This window comes from Tachypleus tridentatus, chromosome 1 (genome assembly GCF_004210375.1).
Source record: "Tachypleus tridentatus isolate NWPU-2018 chromosome 1, ASM421037v1, whole genome shotgun sequence".
NCBI classification, from domain to species: Eukaryota; Metazoa; Arthropoda; class Merostomata; order Xiphosura; family Limulidae; genus Tachypleus; species Tachypleus tridentatus.
Genome location: NC_134825.1, coordinates 87012688 through 87039830, shown reverse-complemented (window position 1 = coordinate 87039830; position 27143 = coordinate 87012688). Strand labels below are relative to the sequence as shown.

The following is a 27143-nucleotide window of genomic DNA, read 5'->3' as shown; positions in this document are numbered from 1 at the left end:
TTGCGATCCCAGTTTGGGTTAATTATAAGATGATGGTGAAATCCTACTATTCGGTCTGATAAGTGTAGCCAAAAAAGTTGGCGGTGGGTGGTACTAATTAGTTGCTTTGGCTCGACTCTATCACTTCAATATTCGTAACAGCTAAAGCGTATGCCCTTTGTATAACTTTTCACGATGTTCAATGAAAAACAACAGTTTCCTTCGTTATTAACGCTTTTCAGTGGTTTCGTTATGATATATATAAATTTATATATGTCTTGTCTTGACTCGCGATTTTCTCACTAAAATATCTTCATTTAGTTTAATATTTAATCTTTTGTGTCGCTTTTCATACACTTATAATATCTTTATTTCCATTTAAATATTTCTTACTTTCTCTTTCTAGTTTATCCTTTATTAACTGATTTATTTTCAAGTTCTTACTTAACTCACCTATTATCTTGACATTCCATGCGTCTGTAGTTAGGGAATGCACCCATATATATATGTATAAAACAAATAAAACGTATAAAAACTATTTTCATATATTATCAAAGTGCGTCACTTTCCGAGGGGCATGCACCAGGATCCCCCACTTACGCTTCGTTACTCATTTCATTAATTTCGTCTAAAGGTGGAGCTCCTTTTATGTACTTGAGCCTTGTTTTTATATATATTTTAGCTTTATATCTTAATCTACTTTATTTATTGTCTTGTTTCTTCCCATAAAATTAGACTCCGATGTTACTTTTAATTATTTTCCCACCGATTTTTTTAAAAATCATATTTCTACTATTCAGATACACAGAGATGTACAGATCCAAATTATCTAGTATCAAGGTTTAGTTACATACGACGTATAAGCAATTGCCACTACCCTTTAGTATTAATTCGATGTAATTATGTATAAACTTGGATAAATTGTTTCAGATCTGCAAAGTTTGTCAAATAAAATTTAAATTTAATACAACTCAGTTGTTCTAGAATCATACACTATTCTACACTATCAACTTCTATCTCAAGAGTTTTACATAATTCAAACAGACTGACCAGAACTCGTTAGCATTATCTCTCTACTACATAGTCAATTCAAACACAAAACAATAGTAAAGACAGGGCTATGTCAGCTATATAATCATAGTCAAATTTACTGTTGTGAAGACTTTCTGTATATCATGAATTCATTGTTTCGAAAACAAGAAAAACTGTATTATTGAATTATCTTGTTTATTGGAATTACAGCATATGTTCACTGGTGTCGCTTTTTTTTTTTTTTTTTAAATCAAGATTTGCAGTTAGAAGGCGTGTCCACCTGGCCAATCAATTACTTGTTTATCCATGACGAATTCATGGTGGTTCCTTATCCACAAACAGGCCGTTCCGTTGAGGCACGTGCGAACAAATATCCCGCACTCGTTATCAGTTGGTACATATAGTACAGTCTAACAAGCAGAGGAAGGGAAAGCTAGCAAACTGTATAGCGCAGTGTGAACCCAAGTTCGTTCTTAAGCTGGTAACTCATCACTACACTAAACACAGTGAAGATTTCCAGAACGAAGATATTCTACAACGGCAAAAGTAAAATAAAAAAATATATCTCATTGTTAGGGGGAACTACCGTCTATCATGTTCATCTCTAGCAGTTACATGTTATGCCACTCTTCTGCAACCTACCCCTCACTTCTACCGACCGCTTTCTATGACCGCCAGTGTTGTACTTCTTTGGGAACGGCCGAGAGAGAGAAAAAAACGCTATTGACTTCGACCATGACTGACCGCCGCTCATCTCATACTGTTCCACGAAAAGCGACATGCGTTGTTCTCTCGCGGTCATCAACTCCACCCTCTCCTCAACTAACGTCTTCGTCAGTGTCAAGTCGTGACCTCAAGTTTGGTGTAGATCGTATTCTAGCTGATTGCTCACTTTTGGAAGAAGAGAAAGGTAGGATAATTAAACTGATAAGTAGATAAAGGTCAAACAACAACACTTAAAAATGAAGAAGTTTAATTGGTTTCACAACTTTAAGTTTTATACTACCTGTTTGAAATGAAACAGCCCATGATAGAAACAGAAATAAATGTTTATTTCTGACAGTTATTAATAAAATGTCCCGAGCTTTTATAGTGTTTCAACTTGACTGCCTTGACTGACTTAAAGAAATGTTTTGCTGCTACCAACACTAAGACACGACATAACCTACGGATAATAAAGGTCCATTTAAATCTTCAAGGCCGTCCCATTTAGGAAAATAATGACAAAGAACTGGAGTACACGAATAAAATGAAGATCCGTATTTAATCCTTTCCTCTTACGTGTGAAATCCCGTTATTTCAAAGTAAAAAGGTGCAGAGTAATAATACGTTTCGATGATTTAAGCCTATACTTTAAATATTTAGTACTTTTAGATGTTAGTGGTTTTATACGGTTAAGTATAGTCACGAGCTGTAATGCTTATAATTGAAAAGTTGAACAGAAGATTTCTTCGAATAACAAAGTGAACTTCCTTACAGAATAGTGGCCGTTATATTAACGAACGTTTAGTTTATTCTTACCTAAAGGTTAAAATTACTGATACTGACACTGACTTACTTTAAGCAATTTTTTTATTGAGAGTTTTCGTCTTCTAATCCGTGTATTATTGATATTATGTATCAATAGAACTTTACTGGAAATGTTTTTAAAATTTCTGTATTATTATATTTTAATAGGAATTTAATGAGAACAAGTTTTTTTTCTAAACCTGTTAGTATTATTATGTTTTAACGAGAGCTTAAAAGGGAATTTTCTTTCCACTCTCCAGAGTATTATGTTTTAGCCATAATGTAACGGTCTGTAAAGCTATAGTATTTGAATTTATTTCCCCATAAAGTATTTCCCTGTGACTACGAAAGCCTGATCCGCAAATTGAAAAACAAACAAACGATGTTTTCATATCGTATGTTTGAGGTGATAGCACAGTAATGATGCATCCCTTCGTACATACGACTTATTTACTCGAACATACGAGATACAATATCGTACGTACGAATTAGTAAATCGTTCATATGAGACAGGACCTTGAATTTTTTCCACATGTCATTTCTTACTAAAAGTGTAATAATAAAGCATACATACCTTTCAAAACAAGTATTCAATAAAGGTAAGAACCAAATGCTACTTAAGATACTAAACTAATGTATATCAGTTTTATTATGTAACACATCGTTGAAGAAAAAGAATAAAGCTAAATTTATTTAAAACCACTTTATTTCATTAGTTATGCTTCAAAACATGTGACCACTGTCACGTATTATTTGAAAGGAAAATTTATGGAAGTTGGATCTTTAATGGTTAACAAGGTGACAGATTAGTCCTTTTGTGTGTATATGCATATATTATAAAAAACATTTCTCTAGATTTCTCTAGAACGTTATTCGACGTTGTTTGCTTGTAGTATGCTTCTGAAATGTTTGTTTGTTTGTTTTTTTAATTACGTACAAAGCTACTCGAGGGCTATCTGCGCTGGCCGTCCCTAATTTAGCAATGTAATGCCAGAGGGAAGGGAGCTTGTCATCGCCATCCACCGCTAACTCTTGGGGTACTCTTTTACCAACGAATAGTGGGATTGACCGTCACATTATAACGCCCCCACGGCTGAAGGGGCGAGCATGTTTCGTACGACCGGAATTTGAACCCGCGACAATCAGATTACGAGTTGAACGCCTTAACCCACCTGGCCATGCCAGACCGCTTCTGAAATGAGGCGCAACTAGAACTTTCACTACTGATCGTGACCAACACCCTAGGTTTTGATTAGAATATATAAATAATATATGTTTTAGCTTGATGTCGACAGTCCTGTACTTAACAGCACATAGCTCTATCTCTCTTTCTCTCACTTTCTCTCTCTATATATACTATGCTTTGACCTTCAACTACAATACAGGTTTCCAAATGTTCGACACTTACAACTCTTCAGTTTGACATGTTAAAGCTCTTACATCAGCCAGTAGTTGTCCAAGGTACAACGGTAACTTTATTAACTGAGTCCTGTCGAAGGGGAATCGGTGATATATTTATGGACTTATCATGATCGTTGTTCTTCTTTGTTACTCCTATTTCAAGACTTTAAACAATGTCGCTCCAACTTTATTTTCTTATTCGCCTGAAGTGTAGTTTATAATAACAATGTAAGACAACATTTGTACTCTAAGGATTTGATCTTAAATTTCCCGTTAGACGATCGCGTTTTCATAAAAAAAAGGTATATTCGCTCAAGTAAACATGTGGCACTACAAGTACATATTATGAAACCTACAATAGTAACTAAATAACTGCACACATTAAAACACTGACATTATGAATATTAATCTAAATCATTTAGCAAAGTAAATATTATCTAACAGGCAAATATCTTCAACTTTGTTATATGTGTTCGCATGAAACCTTCAGTATTTCAAAACGGCTGGTACGGGTATTAAAACTTTTATTAAAATAAAGTAGAGAACACGTTTCGACCTCAGGATACCAGGTTTTTTGTTGACTTGAAGATCCCTTGTGAAGGTCGAAAAATTGTTCACTACTTTATTTTATAAACGTTTTAATACCCATACCAGTCGTTTTGAGATACAATTCACTTCAAGTGGGTTTTTCGTCATCACGAAACCTTGAGTACATTTCGTGAACATGCAGATATGATGTCGAGCCTTGAAACTAAAATTCTTATTGAAGTATCTGTGCCTATGGACGTTTGAGAAAAAAACAATTTGTATTTAATAACACAGTAAATGACTAAAATGTTAATAAAATAAAATAAACCTTTCTACCAAAGAAAACTGAATTATAAAACTCATGTTTCAGCTACCATGACAACTACAAACCAGTTGATAACTAAACTTACTTGTAATATGTTATCATCTATGATTCTTCGCTGGCAAAAGTCTGATATTAAAAACAATCACTTTAATTGCTATACTTATATTTAAAACCTTTTTGTATTGTAATTTAATGCTTTTTATCCTTGGAAATCTAAACAGATGAATTTTAGATACAACAATTATGCTAGAATCTGCTAGATACAATATTTAATGATCTGTATCCATTTTCTACTTATGATGAAATGTGTAAAAGTTTCAAAAATTAGAATAGAGTAGCTTATTTGGCACCATATTTGTTATTTTCGTAGCCCGTTTTAATGACATATAAGTGGTAGGAAATTAACTGTTACTGTTTTCTTTATCTCTATCCGTTGGAACTATGACATATTTATTATTATATATTTATTTAAATATCGATGTTTGGTTCAGTTAAATATATATTTAAAAATGTATGTAATTTATATTGGTAAACATGGATTGCGAAATCCCCGCCTATTCATTAAATTTGTAGAAGATTCTCGAGTCTAAAAATCAACAATAAACTATGCTAGTATGTAAATACTAGTGATAGCCAGTATTGTTACCTTAGCTGATTTTCCTAGAAACTCTCCTCTAAATCGAATAAAAGTAACCACTACAACGCGTCAAGAGACAGTATATACGATGATTTGCTACATTTGGTATGTCATAAACCTCAGAAGCTGCAACTGTGATTAACACTTATTAATCATTTTTAATTAATCGGAAATTATAGATAATTGACCAGCAATTTCGAAATTACAAACTTCAGCGGATTAACATCAGACGTTAGTATTTTTACGAAGACATTATATAACTCCAACTGTGAAAAAAACTCACATGTGATTAACGAAGAGCTAGCTAGCTTCCCGTTAAGTGAATTGTACCTATATCAACTCAGAATTAATTCGCTCGTCGTGAACACTCAATAAGATATCAAAGAAGTTCCGGATCAGATAGAAGACTCAATATTGTTTGTAAGTTTGCGAAACTTTTGTATGTAAATCATTATTTGTAATAACCGTTATTATAAATTGTATTATAGTTTGTATATTAAAATATATTTGTATTAAGAAATAAAACTGTGTTTATCAGTCTTGTTGGTAAATATCGTAAATTTGAAACATCTCGACATTAAATTAAATTCTAAATTCAAATTGAGGCTATTTCAAATCGTAATACATAACATAATAAATTGTAGGCTTGTTCGAGATAACTTGTAATACGTAACAAAGCAGAAAAGTATCATGTTGTTTCCTAAATCAGTATGCAGTTTATTTATAGCAGTATTTATGACGAGCCTTAACTACATATATCTTCAATGATTTCAGACATAATTATATGCCAATCATGAGTTCCAGTGAGAAGTTAGTATTGAAATTCTTCTTTACTCACATTTTCATATAAAACATTTTTCCAATTATTCCTCAATGTCTAAATGATAAGGTGAACTCCATTAAATTTTTATCAAATCCTTTTACCATTTTTTTTCTTTAAAAGTTTTGCGTTGTCGAAACTAATTGCAGAGAGAGGAAAAGTTGCTAAGACGCGCACAAAAGATAATACTCTGGTGCTTTACATCTGGACCTGATAAATACAGATGTATATAACTGTAAGTTGTATATAAATAATTAGTAGATCTAAGTTAGACTGCATCTTAATGCATTGATGAATTTATTCCCAAACCATAAAACGTTTTGAATTTTTTTCGATTCTAGTCCATGCGCAACATATACATCTAATGTTGGGAATAATAATCGAACAACATAAAACATGGTTTTAAAAAGCAGTTTTCTGGCTATATATATATTTGTTGTGTTAGTAGATTCAATTCAAAGTAGAAACTAATACAGTGTGTGATTAAAATGTATAAGTACATAAGATATACAGTGTGTTATAAAACACAGCTTAATACAACTACAACAGATTATAGTCTGTGCTAGTACATAACATTAATAATTTACAAAACGTTTACAATACGTGTTTTTTGTGTGCTAAATCAAAAAAATGTACCATTCGTTTTCAAGCTAATTTAAACATTTACTGAAGGATTCAGTTAAGTTGTTTCATTTTTTCAGTAACTCAGTCCGTGTAAGCTAGAAGTAAAAAAGGATCAATTATACAAACGTCTATATAATATTAACTGAATGCTGAACTTCTTTAGAAGTTTACTGATTTAAACAAACCAAATAGAATTACGACAAAATGTTCACGAGATGAATGCCAGTATCTAAATATTCGTGATCTTCATATACTTTACTACTCTCCAGAGACTCAAGGGTAACCTTGAGGGTTTATAATTTTGTTTGTTTGTTTGTTTTGGAATTTCGCACAAAGCTACTCGAGGGCTATCTGTGCTAGCCGTCCCTAATTTAGCAGTGTAAGACTAGAGGGAAGGCAGCTAGTCATCACCACCCACCGCCAACTCTTTGGCTGCTCTTTTACCAACGAATAGTGGGATTGACCGTCACATTATACGCCCCCACGGCTGGGAGGGCGAGCATGTTTAGCGCGACGCGGGCGCGAACCCGCGACCCTCGGATTACGAGTCGCACGCCTTACGCGCTTGGCCATGCCAGGCCTGAGGGTTTATAATTAATACTTACACTGCGTACAGAGCAGTTGGTCTATTTGGCAACAAAGAAATAAACTGTACGAAAAAAAAGATTACATTTTCAGGAGTACTTTATAGAAGTGTTTGTGTCAGCTATTATTCAAATGTCACTGTACACTCACACCCAAAGGTGTTTGGAAACGACGATGATCATTACCAAAGATACGATTAGATTTGTATTATAGGATACGTTTGATCTCACAGGATCAATAGATCAATATTATTGTAGTTTAGAAAAAGTTTAAAATATATCCGCACTGTGTCCAATATATCTCTCACTTTTTAGAAACCCCAATGGTAGAGCGATACATCTGCGGACTTAAAATGCTAGAAACCGGGTTTCGGTGCTCATTGTAGGCAGAGCACAGATAGCCAATTGTATAGCTTTGTGATTAATTTCAAAGAGACAAACAAAACTTTTTGAAACTAATTTATGAATTTCTGTAAAATATATTGATATAGTTGATGAGATTGTAAGAAATTATTGACTGTTATGTGCACGAGAAACCATCGTTTAACTGATTATTAATAAATAATAAATGTTGTTGTTTTAAGCGGAGTAATTAGTTCGAATATTAAAGTGGAATATACTTAATACTATTCAACAAATAAATAAATTACTACGAAAGATATTGGCAATACTGAGCTTAAAGCGTTATGTTATAACTAGGCATGTATCATCTTTATAATTATTTTGAATTGGGGTAGACGAAAGGTTTGGTTTGTTTTGAATTTCGCCCAAAGCTACACGAGGGCTATCTGCGCTAGCCGTCCCTAGTTTAGCAGTGTAAGACTAGAGGGAAGGCAGCTAGTCATCACCACCCACCGCCAACTCTTAGACTACTCTTTTGTCAACGAATAGTGGGACAGACCTACACATTATAACGCCCCCACGGCTAAAAGGGCTAGCATGTTTGGTGTGATGGGGATTTTAACCTGCGACCATCAGGTTAATTAAGTACTTAACACCTGATTTCATATCATATTTTGCATGTCGTTGTAATTCCAGTGCTTTAAGCAATCGTATTTATAATATCATTTTATCTTCCCAATGTTTATTTTTATGTACGTTTAGGTTCTGAGCGTGTTTGATATCTACATAAGATGGAACAACTAATCATGAGCTAACAGAAATGCGGAATAAATATTACATTACAATTTAATGCTTAAAAATGTTACTTCTTAGGCTTAGAAGTTCTCAACGTTCCATAAGGTACATACGTCGCATTTTAAATCGGAATTACATGTAATTACATTAAAATCTGTGGTAAGATTTTTTACAGTGGACAAAGCGCAGTTAACCCATTCGTCTGGTTTGCACTTAAACGAAAGAACAAACGAAAACAATTTAATACTGAGATATGGTTTTCAAATTACAGTATAGCTAGTTGTCTGTGAAAGAATAATTGAATTGTCTTTTCACTCTGTAATACAGAGGGGTGATTACTTTATATTAAAATTATTCTTGAATATATATATCATTAAATCACTTTCAAACATAATCGATACAAAAATGCGATAAAACAGCATATATCACAATTACATTTTGGAATTGTTTAACGCGGATGGTGTTATGTCACCGAAAATTAATCGCTTTCGCAAATGGTGTGTTACAGTTATTTCCGATGAAAATTTTCCATTCACTCAGGTCATAAAAAATGTGTTCAGATTGGTTATATATATTTTCCAGAAGGAAAATGTCTTTTGTACTTTGGGAAACAAAAGTGCGTGGATCAACTTAAAGCACCGGGAACTTTCGTCTTATAAAAACTGAGAATCGACGAACAGTATAATTATATCTTCACTTAACTAAACATTATTTTTAGTCGAATATTTAGTTCTTAAGTATATTGGACATTTATTTACAGTTAGATATACATATATTTTTGCTACACTAGACTAGACTCGCAATTTGCAGCTCGCGGATTCACATCTCCTTCCCACCAAACATGTTCGCCCTTTAAGCGGTGGGATCGTTATAATGTTATGATCAATCCCACTATTCGTTGACGGTGGACGGTGACAACTAGATTTTTACTGCAAAATTAAGGATGTCTTACAGAGATAACCCTTGTGAAGCTTTGCGCGAAATTCAAAACAAACTAAAACATTGTACTAGACATATTCGTAATCACATGTTTTCATTCTCACTACCCTACACGTTAAGCTATTATACATGTAATTATTTCTTCACTTCACTAAACATTATACTCATTATCTGTGATATACATTGTGATTTGCAGATCAAATCAGAAATCATGGAATTCTGACTTAAAGATGGAACAGTTTTTTATCGAAACTTTATCATATGGGTTGAACTATAACAAATTACGTTCAGAATACGCTTTTAAGTTGTATATACCCTCACCTAATTATGGAGTTTTGAATAAATTACTGAGTTAACATGCGAAAACATTTCTAGGAGCTGTTACGGGATTGGTTTGTTTGGTTACTTTTTTTCGTTTTCTGTTTTCGTATTGCCAGTTTGGCCGAAGTAAACCATAAATGGTTAGATAAAACATTTTCACGGATCTCCGTTTGGTCATCTACGTGTTAAACAGTAAGCCACACTCAGCCCTTAACAAAATAACCTAACTCAAAATATTTATTTCAACATACGCGTAGTGACGTACTTACGTTTCTATTACACTAGGTGTTACACTCGAAGTTAGGTAATTTTATTTTTATAACACTAAATATTCAGTTACAAGTGTTTATTAAACATTATACTTGTAGCCAGTCTTTATTTCCTCATTATATTATTCATTATACCTTTACTCTGGATATTTGATTCTTCTTTATACTCGACTTTAAACAGGTTGTTATATGTTTATATTTTCATTACAGTCTTTGTTCTGATGTTTCTTTACTGTATTAAACATTAAAAGTCAGGTATTTATTTCTTCATAATAACATATACATGTTATAATCTTATTCAGAAGTGCATTTCTTCTCTTTAATAGACATTATAATCCTAGTCTTGTGTATATTTTTCTCTATACTAGATATAGAAATCTTGTATTTATTTCGTCAATGCACTAGACATTCTACTCATGGCCAGAAATTTTCTTATCTAGTTCAACAGATATTACCCTCGTATCAAATGATTGATTTACTAAATAACACTTGTACCTAAGTAGTTATGCCTTCACTATACTTGTAGTCAAACATTTGTTTATTAACGTTAAACACTATAATACACTGCTGGCCAAAATCTTAAGGCCAATGAACATAAAGAAAAAATATGCATTTTGCGTTTTAGACTCAACCACTTATTTGAGTAGAGCTTCGAAAGATGAAAATAAGGAAAGGGAAAAGAAAAATAAATAAACTTTTTTAGCATTTAATAGGAAAAATGTGAACACTATGAAATTAGTCTAAATATTAGCTGATCAAAAGTTTAAGACCATACCAAAAAGAAGTCCTAAACAAGGTAGGAAATGCCCAACGGCCGTCATTGCGAATAACTTCAAACATTCACTTTGGCATGGTCGATATAAGCGTTTTCAGAAGGCTGGCTGGAATGTTATTGCAAGTGGTGAAGACGGCTTCAAGAAGATCATGCACTGTTTGGAATTGACGTCCATTTCTATAGACTTCCCTTGCCATCCACCTCCAAACATTTTCAAGGGAGTTCAGTTTGGCCAAACACGCTGGATGGTCCAAAAAATCACGTTATTCGCCATGAAAAGTCCTTTGTTCTGCGGGCATTGTGGATTGCAGCGTTGTCTTGCTGAAAGATCCAGTCATTTCCACCCAAGCGAGGGCCTTCAGTCAATAAGGATTCTCTTTCCAATGTAGCCAGCTGCTGTTTGACACCCCTGTATAACCTGAAGCTCCATTGTTCCATGGAAGGAGAAAACACCCCAGATCATGATGGAAACTCCTCCACTGTGTCGTGTAGAAAATATCTCCCGTGAGATATTCTTATTGTGCCAGTAACGTTGGAAGCCATCTGGACCATCCAGGTTAAATATTTTTCATCAAGGAACAAAACCTTCTTCCACTTTTCTACGGCCCATGTTTGGTGCTTCTCAGCAAAGTTTAACCGAGCTGTTTCGTGGTGTGGAAGAAGGCGTGGCTTTTGAAGACTTTTACGGTTTTTAAAACCTTTCTCTCGTAGATGCCGTCTTATTGTTTTTGAGCTGCAATATCAGGGACTTTAATCTGGTTCGACGATCGGCTGGTGTCTTGCCGGACAACCCGTCGAATCCTCCTGCTCAACGCCGGCGAAATTTTCTTGGACCGACCACTTGAAATTCTCGTCCCGTATCCCTCAGGGTCTTTTAAGACATTTGCAACACAGTTTTACTACGCCCAATCTCACCAGCGATGGCAAGTTGAGAGAGACCTTGCTTTTGCAGCTCAACAATTCTGCCACGTTCAAATTCTGTCAACTTTTTCGCCTTTGCCATGTTTTTACCGAATGTAACACAGGAGATGTCAGTGGGAAATGTTGACAACGCTAATGCTTGAACACAAATGACTAAATTTTATTACATGTTTACCGATTTACGCTTCGTTTCAAGTATGGTCTTCAACTTTTGACCAGCCAGTATTTAGGCTAATTTCATAGTGTTAACATTTTCCCTGTTAAATGCTAAAAAAGTTTTTTTATTTTTATTTTCCCGTTTCTTATTATCATCTTTCGAAGCTCTACTCAAATAAGTGGTTGAGTCCAACAACGCAAAATGCATATTTTTCTTTATGTTCATTGACCTTAAGATTTTGGCCAGCAGTGTATATTTGTAGTAAAGAAACAATTCCTTCAATAACATAGACACAATACTTGAGTCTTTCTTTTATAAATTACTGTCAGTTGATGTTATAAACGCAGCCAGGTATTAATTCATTAAAACACCCGTAGCTAGATAATGTTTTTGTCAGACTTACAGATGAGTGCTAGCTCTTTATATTTATGTTCTAGAGCGGTGGTACGTTGTGCCAGATGCAGGCCGTGGCACAACGGGACACATGTTTAGCACCTATATGGTTGGTTTGTAATAAATTAACAACCACTTGCCACAATAAATTACTTATTGGTAGATTAATATAGCATATTCTTCGTAATGTGTTGCCACATTTAAGATACATATTAGATGGTTATTTAGCGTGATTGAAAACAATACAGATACAAACGATCTCGAATTCTAAAGGAAAAAGTCGTCAAAGTTTTCTAAGAGATCGGAAAAAATCGACAGCAGAACATTTAGGGTTTCGAAACCGTACCTTAAACCGACTCTAACCAATGCCCTTATTCCCAATGTGAAGGCTATAGTCATAAGACAGAATTCTCTAAACTTTTTTTACAAGTCAATTGCGACGTATTTTCTGGCAGCATAAAAAAACCCATAAACAAGGATTTAGAGCTGCTGAAAGTTCGCAACTTACACTTCGACTGTTATTACGAGAAAAAAAATGCTGGAAACACAACAATCCCGTTCGGCCACACAACATACCTGCAAGGACCTCCGATGCAGCTCTGACAAATTTCTCTGTGTTTATTTAAGTGAAGAGTGTGTTTTCTGAGATGGCCTCGCCGTTCTTTTGAAAATTGTGGTGTAGTCTAGTAATGTTTATTCATAGTCTTGAAATAAAGTACGATTGAATATGGAAAAAAGTAGTTATAAGTGTGAGTAGCCTCAATGTAAACAACAATTTATAAATGCTTGATAAAATAATTAGCGATCAACAAATCATTAGTGCTAAGATTTAAGTTTTAGATTACTAAGGAAAATGAGAGTTATTGTTGTCTTGAGACATAACAACTTCTCTTTCAACAGTCTCTGACTTTTCATCCTTTTAGTTTTGGAAGGTCTGCAACAACAACATCGATCAGCGACCTACAATTAATTTGAAGAATCCTGATATCTATCGTTAATGTCATGTATGTCCATCTTTTGCTGACACAATAGCTCCACAGAGTCACCACATACCTTAAGGAAATCTTTAAGTTGTTCTTTGCGGAATAAATGTGTCAGGCTCAATTGATGATCTTAACGAAAACTTTGATATTGAACTCAACCTTTTAATTAACAGTGTTCACAATTAACAGTATAAAGGTTAGTACAGTCATCAGAGTTGTGTTGAATCACCATGTAACATTCTCGAAAAAACGAGCAGACAAGCCGAAAGTTGAAAAGTGTGATAAATATAGGTTTTTAATTTGTTTATTTGTTTGTTTCAAAGTTTCGTGTACAGCTATACACGAACGATCTGCTCTACCCGTCCCCAATTTTGAGTAATAAGATTAGGATGAATACTACTAGTAATAAGTACTCATTGTTAACTCTTGGACAACTGAATCGAATTGTAGAGGTTAACTGTTACTCTCATAATACAAGGGGGTATGGCATGGCCTCCTTCTAGGGCGATCTATCCGTTTTCTACAGGTTGTTGGTTCAGTTACCCCCACCGAACATGTTCACGCTTTCATATGTAGGAGTGTTATAATGTGATATTCAATCTCACTTTTCGTTGGTTAGGAATAGCTTAAGAGTTGGCGGTGGATGCTATTGACTAGCTGTCATCTCTCTAGTCTATTACTTCAAACTCAGGGACGGATACCACATGTAGCCCTTGAGTAGCCTAGCATGAAATTCAGTAAACTCATAACATAATAGGTTCCAAAGTTGTTGTTGTTTTTAACTAACTCTTTACCTAACGCAGCGAAAGTGACTAGAGTGGCACGTGTTAAGCTGACACTGTATCCATTTTAAATGTAACGAACTTTATTTAACATACTTCCTGACTCGTGTTCCTGTGTTCGGTCATCATAATATTACCCTTTCATGTTGCCGGTAGAAACCTGCTGTCTTCCCTGACACTGATATTACTTTCCGTATAACTCTTTGGCTTTCGTATAGCATGCCACACTTCTTCGTCCCAGTTTAAGCTGGATTTTCTATAATGCTTTCATTGTGATTAAAGGCACCGTTCTTCCTGGGCTCATGTTACACCGATGTTTCCATGGTCAATGAAAATGCCAATCACACTTCTGTTTATGTATATACACAAACATATTTTTATTACTATAGCCTGGATCTTTTAGAACTGTCACTATTGTCGGCTATATTATTCACATTAATTTTAAAGAGATCAGACTAGGTCTACAAAATTATACTCATGTCTTGCTTGTCTTGTAAACAGTAGATGTTGATAAACACGTGACAATAATTATCTCGAGCTTCACAATCAGTCTAGTTCTTCTATCATACTGTCTTTTCAAAGATACTCAATAAATTTAAGGGTACCGTAATGAAAATACATTTACGGATTATTAAAGTTTTGAATTTCAAGAACTGCTGACACTAAAAAAGGTGGTAACTTGTTCATACATGTTTAAAGCGCTCAAAGCACTTTCTACGTTACTTGATGTCCGTGGTTTCTACAGATGCTCAGAAGCAACGACATGTGACACGTTTGTCTAAATCAATGAAATAAGGTTAACTATTAAAATGGATGTGTCCACTAGTGTTCATCGGTAGATAAATGTTAGCATTTTGACTTAGTGTTTTCTGTGTTTATTATTGTTATTATTACAACTAAATACAGTACATAAAGTAGTATATATTTAAAGTTAATTCCTTTGAAGTAAAATTGTTACTTTATTCATAGGAACGCTACCAACTAGTACAGCATCGTCTTGTGATCTGTGTATGCGCACTACTACATCATTCTCTGGATACTGCCTTCTACCCACATACCATGCAGACAAGCAAAATTACGACAGAGCCTATCCGATGGCCACTACAGCCATTCCAACTTACCCTGTTCCCTACATCTCCACTCTACCTGGCTACACACGTACGTTATTTACATATATATATATGCATATTACATGTTACTTTTGTTGTCATTTGCTGGTTTTAAGAAACACTAAGTTAATTATAACTGTATGTGAATTAAGTAAGAGTTATGAAGTACTAACTTACTTTCAAGTATCTGTGGCTTTAGGAATAAAAACGTATTTATTTCCTTTAAAAGAATAGAAATATTTATTATTGTGTCTTATATATATATTTCACAGATGTACGTCATATTTGTACAGTAAAATAGTCCTATCTCATATTCTTCATATCCCTGAAGATGTATTTAGAACGGTCGATTGGCATTAACCTTAATCGTGAAGTTATAGGTTAAAAACAAAACTTACTGTATTCATGGTGGTATTTCAGAAACTGATAGCGAATAACGTGCTAGCATCCTATCTAATTGGTTGAAACACTTTTATTATCCATTGTTAGCACTGACAATTGAAGACGCACAGTGTAGAAGAGACGAGTAGCGTCAGAAATGGCTATGAAATATTCTAAATCTTGTAGTCGTCTTAACAAGACGAGAAAGGCTAGGTTTATAACAGTACAGCCGGACCAGAATACTCTTTAAAATTATCTTTTCATGACATATATAGAGATGATTATATTCCTAACAATACCTCATTTAGCACTTTTAATGCTCGTCCATACGCATAATTGTTTCTCTATTAATGAGAAAAGACATCAGAAACCTCTGTTACATATACAGCACAAAAGTCTTATTTTAATTGAACATGTTATTACATAATAATAGATCAATAGCATATGATCTCCAAACTGTACAGGTAAATTTTGCCAAAAGCCTACACTGAAACTATTGCTATAACATAAAAACATAAAAAAATTATAAAGCTATTATTTTACTTGTATTTTGGGAGTAACACAACATACATAATATTTAGAGACAATATGAGACACACTGGTTCATCTAGGCTGTCCAATTCACTAAACTAAACTAAATTTATAAAATAAAAAAATACCAAAGCCAACTCTCATAATTCATATATTAATAAAGCCTTCCCTTAAACTCACTTAAATGTACTGTTTCCATCACATCCTAAGGTAACCCATTTCATAGGCTAATTACCATTTCAGAAAAAAAAGTCTTAGTTGAAGATTATTTCTACCCTGCTTAAATTTATATATTTGCTTCCCAGTCCTACAATTCTCATAATTAAGTATGAAAAAATATGATCCACCAACACTGTTAATTCCTTAAACCTTAAACACCTCAATCAGATCTTCTCTAATGATTATTTTTCAAGAGAAAACAATTTTACAGATCTTAACGTGTCTTCATACAAAAACCCCTTCATCCCAAGTATTATTCTAGTAACTCTTTACTGAATCTTTCCAACAAGTGAATGCCCTTTCTAAGTCAATGAGCTTAAAAAGGAACACAATACTCCAAGTGTGACCTATCCCATTACCTATAGAATGAAATTATAACGTAAACATTACTAATAATTATATACATATAATCCAAATTTCTATTTGCTTTACCACTAGCAATAACATATTGCTTGGATGGTTAAGGAGACTGACCAATCACAACACCATAATCCTTTTCTTCCTTGTCTCTGCTAAGGTTATTCCCATCCAAATTGTACTTATAATTCAAATTATGTAACCCACCTGGATTATGCTGCATTTATTTTAATTAAAACCCTCCTGCCATATATTTGCCTAACTCACTAAATCATTTTGTAAAACTACATCATGCTTTTCACAGCTAGCAACACCCAAGACCTTAATATCACCAGCAAACTTAAGTAATTTATTGACCATTCCTTCGTCTATGTCATTGTTGTAAATCAAAAGAGCAAAAGTCTTAAAACTGAGCCCTGAAGTATCCCACTTGTGACATTGATACAGTTTGAATTAACTCCATTTATAACAATCTGTTTGTTAACAACCTGAACCATTTCTTCGCTTGAAAAACTTTAATGTAAATGTTGGAGGATCTTGGCGAGTACTGACAAAACACAGAAAGTTTATACACAACTTGTATGAACGACTTGCACATTCATCAAAGTAAACGAACTGAGTTGAGACAGTTTGAAATAAAAGAAATTCAGAGGTTTCTATTATTGGCACTTAATAATAAATTATTGGTTTATTGAAGAATTTTTCTCGTGAGTGTAAAACCAATGAGTTTACTGTTAAAAACAGTTTTAGAGCTACAGGTTTTAAAGAGAACTTGAAACTAAACCACGTTGATTTGTGTTCAGAACTTTATGTTTTTTGTTTTAGATATAGTACATGACTATTCTACATACATGGTTTCTAAGCTGATTCATCATATGTGTTTCACATAATCTCTCATTCAACCAGAGGCGTCTTGGTCACAGGAACTGGACGTAAAAAATCCAAGATTTATCCAATTTTGCCGAAACTTATATAAGATATGATACTTATAAGTTATAATTTCTAAGTCAAACAAAAATTTACCGTACTTCTTGTTGTGTAATTGACAATGCGTTACGCAAACCTTTTCCTTCATCGCCTGTCGTTGCATTTTTTCAGACAAGAATCTAATTGTTCATTAACAAATAGCTCCAAACCCTGTTGACCGTGATTGAAACTTTGCTACTCCACGGTATATCTTAATCAATCTCAATTAGTTCCTCGATTAAAAAATTGCAAGGATCCAAAATGTCCGGCTCGCAACACGTACGCTGCTTTGAACGCAGTTAAGATTGATTTTTGACAGTCCTCGTTGAAGTTTATCCATCTATCAAGCTCAAATATGTTGTTGTGACACTCAAAATAGGTTTGGTTCTGACAAGGAAAGTATTAGCGGTAGTAGTAGTAGTAGCCTTCCACCAGATCTGAAAATCGGCTTTAAAGAGACAATGAAGAAAAGACATGATTTAAGCTGAGAGATTTTCATATAGATTTTTACTTGTTGAATTTCGTGACAGAAGGTCATACACCAGGTGCATTATAATTAATATTGTTACTTAAATAATTATAAGGTTGGAACAAAGAAAGTAATCAATTCCAAGAATACGTGCTCAGCGCACGAGAATCACTATAAAAAATCATTAATGAAACCTCGTAAAGACTTGTGTATGTGTGTGGGTTTGACACTAATGGTAATTTAATCGGTTCACGTGTATAACTTTCACTTTCGAATAAAACAGAACCTTTATTTCAAGCTCTATTCTCAATCTCTTTGTCGGAAAGTGATTTTTGAATGAACACTTTGAGAATTACAGAACACATTGGTATGGCATGCTTTATAGGAACATTCGAAATATCTTGTTTATTCACGTTACAGTAAGCTAGACGCACATGGAACGCGGGTGGTCGAGTTGTCCACGCTGCCGGAATACAGCAATGAGGTTCAACGCTGTGCAGAAAGACAAACAACTTCTATTAAGCATTATTTAAAACGTATTCCTTTTTGCCATGTTTGGAAAGTTTGGCTTTGAACTAACCTATTAGCACATAGCAACAGAGTGGATGGTGTTTATAATGTTACAAAGTTCTGTGCGAACTTCGAAGCCAAAGCTGCTCTAAACCCGACTCGGTTTACAGTCAGTTCCTATTGAAATGTAATCTCTTTAATGATACATTCAACATTGTTCAATGTGTATGTTTATTGATTAATGTAACGAATACAACTTTTGTTCTTTGATATCAATGGTTTATCACAATCTGATAAGTTCATTGACGTAACCTGGTACATCTAAGGATTTTCATACATTTTGTTATGAAATCAATGGTTCATTTTTTGTTAAATAATATTTAAAAAGAGTTAAATAAAATCAGTTCTAGAAACAATTTTCATTATAAAGCTAAATCAAATTACCAAAAGTATGTTATGATTTCAATTACAAAAACTGGTATTATTTCTGAAATGAAAATGTGTTTTGGTCATAGTTTTCATTTCAAATATCAAATTTAAGTCAGTTTTCATTTCGAAAGCAAATTATCTTAGCACAACAGAAAGTCATTATAGGGACTTTTTTTCAAATTTTATTCAACATAAGTTTTGTTTTTGTATTTCCAATGCTAAACAAAAACATTATTATAAAGAAAAATTATGAGTAGAGAAAACCAAAACAATCATAATTATTTAAGTGCTGAAGTCAAATTAGGTTGTCGAAAGGTAAGTAATATGATACAAAGTAAAAGTAAAGTGCCAAGATTTATATACATTAATATTAAGTTTGCTTAACGTAAGCAAGTTTTCATAAAATTATCGTATTGTTACAAAGCATTCTAAGATGATCATACTTGATTTAATCGACCAAACTGAAATTTCTGTTTCTTATTACATAGTGTCACAAGTTATTAGGGACTCACTTATGGCTGTTTCCATTTATAGCTTTCAGTTACTGATATGGTGTACCATATAAAAAAATAGTTTTACACCTCAATTTGTGACACATATTAGGACGATTATTTTCGTGCTTCTAATTGTTTGTTTGTTTAATTGTTTTTGAAAATTAGAATAATAACTTAACTGCTATTTATAAGATAAAATGACGTATATATATTCTATGATTATTGTACATTTAAAGTATATAAATATTGTTAGAGATGGTAAGTATTTTATTAGCTACACATTTTCTTCCCCTTCATAGCTGGACGTGACATAGTTGTTTGGGAATCGGAAAGTCTGAAGTTCGAGCCCACGAATGTGAGCGCGCTATAAAAGTGACAGTCACACCAGGCATTTAGCTGTTGCTGTTGGCTTGTTGAGTTTTTTCTAGGCAGTAGCTCTAAATTAGAGATTGCTATGTGTAATACTGAATACATAGACTTTAATAACGGTGTTATAGAACCACTACACTTACAGCGATGCTGTAGGTGTCGTGCTTATAAAGCTAGTTACAGATCTAGGCTTGGGTGGCTGACTGGTGATAGATGTGATTAATATTTGATAATAATCAGAAAGCAGAAACAGTAAACATGTCACACAGACAAAGACTGTTGACAGAAACAATTACTTGAGATGTAAATAGTTCTCAGTCAAAAGTAACTCATAAACAGTTGTTGCACAGAAATGTATATAGGTAGATTGAATAATGATACTAAAAACACGATTTTGCAATATTCACACATTTCGCTTTATTGTTTTTTCTATATAAAATATACACGATTATCTAAATACAATATTTAAGATTTACAGCTGGATGTTAAAATATTTTAAATATTCCTGGTTTGATTTGTTATAAATACTTGCATTATACATTAAAATATACTAATGCATTATACGTAACACTACAGAAGAATATTAACAAATTTCACGTGGTATTTAATTTCTTAACTTCATGTTGAGTTACTCATGTTTCTTTACTCAGTGTAATCAATGTTTTATACAAAACAAAATCAGTTTGAGTATTCTTGTGCTCATCTTTCCAATGAATAGCTAGCTACGGAGAAGAATTCGGTGTACAGTCATTATTCAATTGATCATTATTACTTTGAACACTCGACCTTGAAACAATATTACTATGCCTATAGAGCATAGTAGAACGTTGTTTCTATGGTAATAATAGCATCCAATAAAAAATAAAATTTTTGCAAATATATTTATATATATATTTATATGACATGGTGATAAAAATGAAATAATTGCTATTTATTGGAAAACAAATTTAAATAATACTACTGTAATTTCTGTAGCTATGTACTAATAAAACAACAAGAACAACACAACTCATAAATATCAAAGTTACATGACGATAATAAACCTTTTCACTATGTGAATAATGTTCTGTTATGTTATTACACACTTTAGATATGACGATTTTATTCTACTATCGAAGAATTCTCGTGTTTTCAAAAAAGGTCTCTTTTATGAAGCATGAATATTTTTATTGTGAGGTTCGTGTAGAAATAATTTTATCAGCCAATAATTTTATTTTAAGTATAACAGTTTTATTAGTCAGAAGTTTTTGTTTTCGCTTTGTTTTGTCTGTAACAACAATTAAAAATATATATATACATTAGGGTTAGAGGAATGGTATTTCTTTTGTCTTTAAAATATTTATAATGAATTTTTATAATAACATTTTCACGTCAAGAGGAAACACGGAGATTTATGCATTTTTCTTTTGGCAGTTACTGCTACCAGCAAGGATAACAATAACCCAAAAATTCGATCGTGATGATCTTAAGGTCTAATAAAACTCTTGAAATTTATTATTATTATAAACGTATTTTTTCCATAGTTTGAGAGGATATGCCCAACATTTTCACACAGAATCAATGAAATTGTAGAAAGCTTCATTTGGCACATTTTGAAATACTGTATCTAAGGTACATCAAGGTCTAATCGTCCAGTTCAGCTTATCTGTAACTAAGGTACATCAAGGTCCGATCGTCTAGTTCAGTTTGAAAGCCAGTGGTGGAAACTTTTTGTTATTCCTTAATTATGATACTTAAAACTTTTGTATAGCCTATTAAAGGATTATAGACGTTTTCAATATATCAAATATATTAATTTGCATATAATTTTTAATATTAACCACCATCAAAAATGTTTTCAATAATATTTACACTTATTTGCTCCTCAATAAAATAATTTAGGTGGCAGGACCAGATTAAGACCACAATCGGCCCATTAGAAGTCTCAATTCTTTGGGTATTACTTTCTCTTATTTTTTGTAATGAAATTTTACCCATCAAAATAACCTTATAACAAATATGATGAAATTAAGTAATACCTTTCCAGCTAAGAAAATACTCTGAAAAAACTATTTAAAAAACTGCTTACTATTACTTTTGGCTTCGTGACGCCAAACCTACTCGCCCTTCCAACTGTTGGAAAGTTATAATGATACAATCAACCCTACTATTGGTTGATAAGAGAGTAGCCGAAAAGTTGACGGTGGATGGTGATGACTAGCTGCCTTCTTTCTAGTCTTACACTGCTAAATTAGGGACGGCTAGCGCAGATAGCCCCGTGTAACTTTGCACTAAATTCGAAAACAAACAAATAAACAAGACTTTTGGCTATTTAGGTCCTTTTAGATAGTGGCGGGGCACTTAACAGCATGTGAAAAACCAAAAACATATTTTTTGAGAAAAACTGTCGTATTATTTGCTTCTGTAAGATATAGACAAAGAAATGTCAACACAGTTATCGTTTGAAGATTTGATCAGTTTTGGAGTTGCTTTATTAGACTTGGGAAAATAGAGTTTCAAAATTTTACTTAACTTTTTCTTTGTTAACACATCACTTGATTTTCAACCTTGATTCATGTGTTTTAAATTACTTTTTTTCAGTCTATTCCCAAGGCACCACGCTGACTTCTAATTTCGACACTTCGCCACAAGCACTTGTTCTGAATAGTCAAGTATCGTCAGGAAAGAGAAAACGTTCGTGGTCACGGGCCGTCTTTTCTAACTTACAAAGAAAAGGTCTGGAAAAGCGTTTTATGATTCAAAAGTACATAACCAAACCTGATCGAAGACAGCTCGCTGCTACTTTAGGCTTAACAGATGCACAGGTAAACAGCATAGATGAATGTATATACAGTTAGTATAAGTAATCAGAATGTGGTTTTAAATGACAAGTGTGTACTTTGTAGCAAAACTGCGAGCTAACGCAAGCGCCTTAACGCAGTAAGTTACAATACAGCAATGAAATAGCAGATATAAAACGCCATACATCTAGATCAAGGATGCTTTAGCCTTCCACTTCTCTCTTATGATTTTCATTTTTGTATTATTGGATTACTTCAAGAACATAATATTCCTATGGTGAAAACAGAACTTAAAAGCATAATATGCAAGTTTCTGTTGTTGTTTTTTTCTACCCCAAATGTCAATTCCCATTTCTTGAGTTGTCTTTATCGGCACTTGTTAGACGTTCATCCTGCTTACATCATTATACATGCTTCTTTGTTCGTTTTCGTTTCTGTAAGCCCAACCCTACAAAAAGCAGGTCATCCTCACTTTGCTAACCTTAGGATTCGAAATCATAATTTTAGTATTGTAAGTCTTCAAGTTTACTGCTGAACCATTAACGTGATACAATAGACTAAAATAATATTTTGTAAAGTGTAACCTATTCAGTTATTCTGTTTCATCAAAAACAATACCTGTTGCTGAAAAAAATATTTCTTCTCTGACTGATTGGTGTTTTATACTCCCAGCTAAGTAGTTCGGAATCACTTAATAGAAACCATCATTTTATACTTTTTTTGTAGTTTGATTGTAAGTGCTTAGATAAATGTTAGACAGCTTTAACACATAGCCTTGAGTAGTCACATGGTTAGATGGATGTTAAGCAGCATTAATATATTATTTCTAGCGCTCAATACAATGATGGAATGAAAATGCAGTTTGTATTATTTTGTTTTTGAGCAATTACTCAAGAGCTATCTGCCCTATGCATTTCAATTTTTCTGAATGATCAGCAGCTAATTCTAATTTGTTTTTAAAAAATGCTACTCACGGTCATGGAAAGTCAAAAAGCTTATAACTTTAAAAATCTGGGTTCGACAATATTAGTAAATAATATAGGGTGTTCAATAAAAATATGGTGTGAAAAATGTTTGCTATAATTCTGACGTGTTGTAACACGAACAAAAAGTCACAAAAATTTCACTCCATAAATTTAACACAGTTCACAGCGTAACGGTTGTTGTTCAAGCGGTTTGATAAAATAAACAACGTTTCGACCACTATTATATTTGTTATGTCTCAGCCGGCCCGAATAGTCCCTATATTCAGCAAAAGGTTTCGTCACCACTGGATATAATGTAGCTGAAATATTATTTAACCATTTTTTAGTGTCACTCAGAAGTTTTTAATTAATGATTTCGTGTCGCATGCTTTCGTGCTCTCCATTCTTACGAACAGTTACACAATCCTAACTCACATCTTCACCTAAGTCGTAAGTTAACATTTGGAAGTGTAAACATTCTACTTTCTCTGTGTTGTTGTTTTTTCTAAAATTAGAAATATAATCCGGATGTAAGAGAATTCATGCTTTCTTCTTCACATATTCAGTGCATTTCAGGGCAATTGAATAAAAAACACATCCACAGTAGTTGATATGTTGAATTAATGTCAGAAACTATCGTTTGATATTGCTAAAATGTTTTATCAGGAAGACTTAAAGAATTTGACAGTATTTAGATTACATAAGTGTATTCTTAAATTATCTTCGAGCTAACATTGCATCTTCTTTTAGGTCTTATTGTAAGGTTTGATTATTAATTAAAGTAAGTTTTAGGATAATTGTTTTTTTAAATTAAATTATTCTATCTCAAGTTCCCATTTTACGCTCTAAAACGCAAGCGAATCTTAAATTGCGCAACATGCTGTTTGGATTATAAAATCCAAAAATACGTAACCCACCTGCATCTGCATTATTTTCCATTAACCGCTCTTTCTGTATGGTTGGTTGCTTATGTAATAACCGACACCAGCAGTATTATTGGTTGAGATAGCAACCATCAGCACTAAACGCTATATGCGCGATGAAATAATACCCACCACTAGCTATACATAACGTGTACCAATGAAATGACATCCACCAATAGAATTAATACTTTACTATTGTAATGGATTTACTGCTATACGTTTATTTTAATACCTACGCTTCTTTCAGTATAGTTGTTTTTTTTCATATGACGTATATTCTTGACTGTGTATTGCGCATGTCCCGTCTGTTCTCAAAATTTGTGAAATATTCTTGAGAGTAAGAATCAACAATATTTGTTTTACATAAACGCACTAGAACATTGTTGAAGTTTAAAAAAAATTCGCGTGATTTGTATAAAAACAGCCAGCCGAGAGACAGAACATTATTGTTTGTCAGTTACAGTCAGTGTGCTATAGGCCTGGAAAGCTTTAATTGTGATTAACGCCTACTAATAAGAAAATTACAGAATTGGGCCAGAAACATTTTTAGAATTCGAACATTGCGAATCGTTTAACTGAGTGTATTAACTTCGAACGTTAGTATTTTTACGAAGACATTAGATATTGTCGTCGGTAAAACTTATGGAAGCTCCAAGCTTAGCCAGCCGTTAAAAGAAGTGTGCAGATGTGTTAACAAAGAATTAATTTGCTCTCCGTGAACGTCGACAATTTTTGTAAATATATTGCCCTCTAAAGCAGGCAAACTTTCAGTTTTCAAGTTTCTAAAGATCCTGATATATAACTTCATTTACAAGAGCAAAATATTCGTTTAATTTTAGGAGATTTTGCAATCAGTATAGCATTTTAAAATTGTCTTCGTTACAACTGTACATTGATATTTTTTACTAATGTATTGAACTGCTTGACTCTTCAGTATTACTATGTTTACATTTTTGAATGAAACTGTAGAATTTGTATATTTGATATCTAAATAAAAACTGTTCTTATTTCTTGTAATCGTTTTTATTATGCTTAATGTTTTAAGTAAGTAGGGTTATCTGTTTTCCTCTCCTCTTGACAGGTTAAAGTATGGTTTCAAAACCGGCGAATGAAGTGGAGACATTCTAAAGAAGGTCGCGAAGAATTGGCTAAGTTAAATAAAAAAAGCGCCAAGTCCACTGAGCGATTGGAAAATGAACTAGTAACAAAGAGTGGGTTTGATTCCGACAATACAACGGAAGAAGAAAATGATAACAAGTGTACGTCAGAAACCGGTGATTGAAAGGAAACTATCGTGAATGTGTGGAATTTTAGTACGGTGACTTGCTCGGTCTGAGGAAACGAATGGACTTTTAGTAGTTGTGCTATAGAAACAGTCTCAACAGAATTATTTTGTAAAGAGGGAGGATGGAACGTGTTAAATAAAATATGTAAATGCAAGAATGACCAAACTGTCTTTGACTGAAGTGAACTGGCTTTTTGTGGATTCATATATAGTCATGTTAAGTGATTTTGTTCACTTTCCAAATATTTGTTTGAATAAAATATCGTAATATCGAAATTCAATTACAATATTGGTAAATGTTTCATATGTTGTTTTGAGTTGTTTAAACTGTGATGGTTTTTCTATGACAATAGACAACCATGTTAAAAACAATAGCTATTTCTCCAAACTTGTGAATCTTATGTACATGCTTAAGAAACGGTATATAAATATTTAATTTTCTAATTAGACATGTAAAATAATTGTGTTCTCTGTGTCAGGTTCGTTAGTAAACGGTAAATTATGACTGTTAGTGCCTAAACGAAAATATAATTGATTATACACGTGGATCTATGTGTTTAGTTTGATACAACTACTCTGAGGTAGTTGTTGCTACAACTGATACTATTAATGTCATAAAAATTATTAATTAAGGAAAGTGATAAGAGTTTTAATGTTATGGAAAACAAAACTTGCAAGATTCACTCATTTTAATTCCAAAACATTTAAATGAACTCATAAAAACATTAACAGCGGTATAAGTTGCATTTTAATGAAACGTTCCTGTTATTAGCTGCTGTTCTGTAAACTTAGTATATTCAACTGGATTTTGTTATAACTGAAAATGTATAAGATTAAAATATATCTTTTGAATTTAAAACATTTTTAAAAAGATTGAGTTTTTCTATTCTGTATTTTGTTGATTCAGTCGTGGATGAACTTTAAACTTATGTTTCGTTTTTTTAGGCTCCGAACTTGTTCGTCATTAATATACAAACTTTTGTTAGCTGTCTGTTTCTGGAAATCAGGTACAAATAAAAATTTGCGAATAAAATTTTTGTGTTTGGATAAGTGTCAATTTCTATAATTCGCAGAATAACGAGCCTTTATATTAAATTTCTAAATAAATCAGAGTTTCAGAATCGTTGAGACTGGTCGGGTGTAGTATTTACAAAACAGTTCTCTTTCCTCTGTCATTAGAACATCAATGTATTTATCTGTATAAATCCTTAAACATTTTTCAAACTTCTTATAAAATCCG

The 27143-nt window shown here is 33.1% G+C and overlaps 1 protein-coding gene across 1 annotated transcript; it reads left to right on the top strand.

Moving 5' to 3' along the window:
• Nucleotides 1-1316: 1316 nt before the first annotated feature.
• On the top strand, nucleotides 1317-26938 carry LOC143254752 (H2.0-like homeobox protein). The gene is made up of 4 exons (XM_076509799.1): nucleotides 1317-1921; nucleotides 15086-15274; nucleotides 22531-22754; nucleotides 25700-26938. Exons 1-4 carry the CDS (start codon nucleotides 1606-1608, stop codon nucleotides 25898-25900), a joined length of 930 nt encoding a protein of 309 aa, XP_076365914.1. The 5' UTR covers nucleotides 1317-1605; the 3' UTR covers nucleotides 25901-26938.
• The last annotated feature ends 205 nt before the right edge of the window (nucleotides 26939-27143 follow it).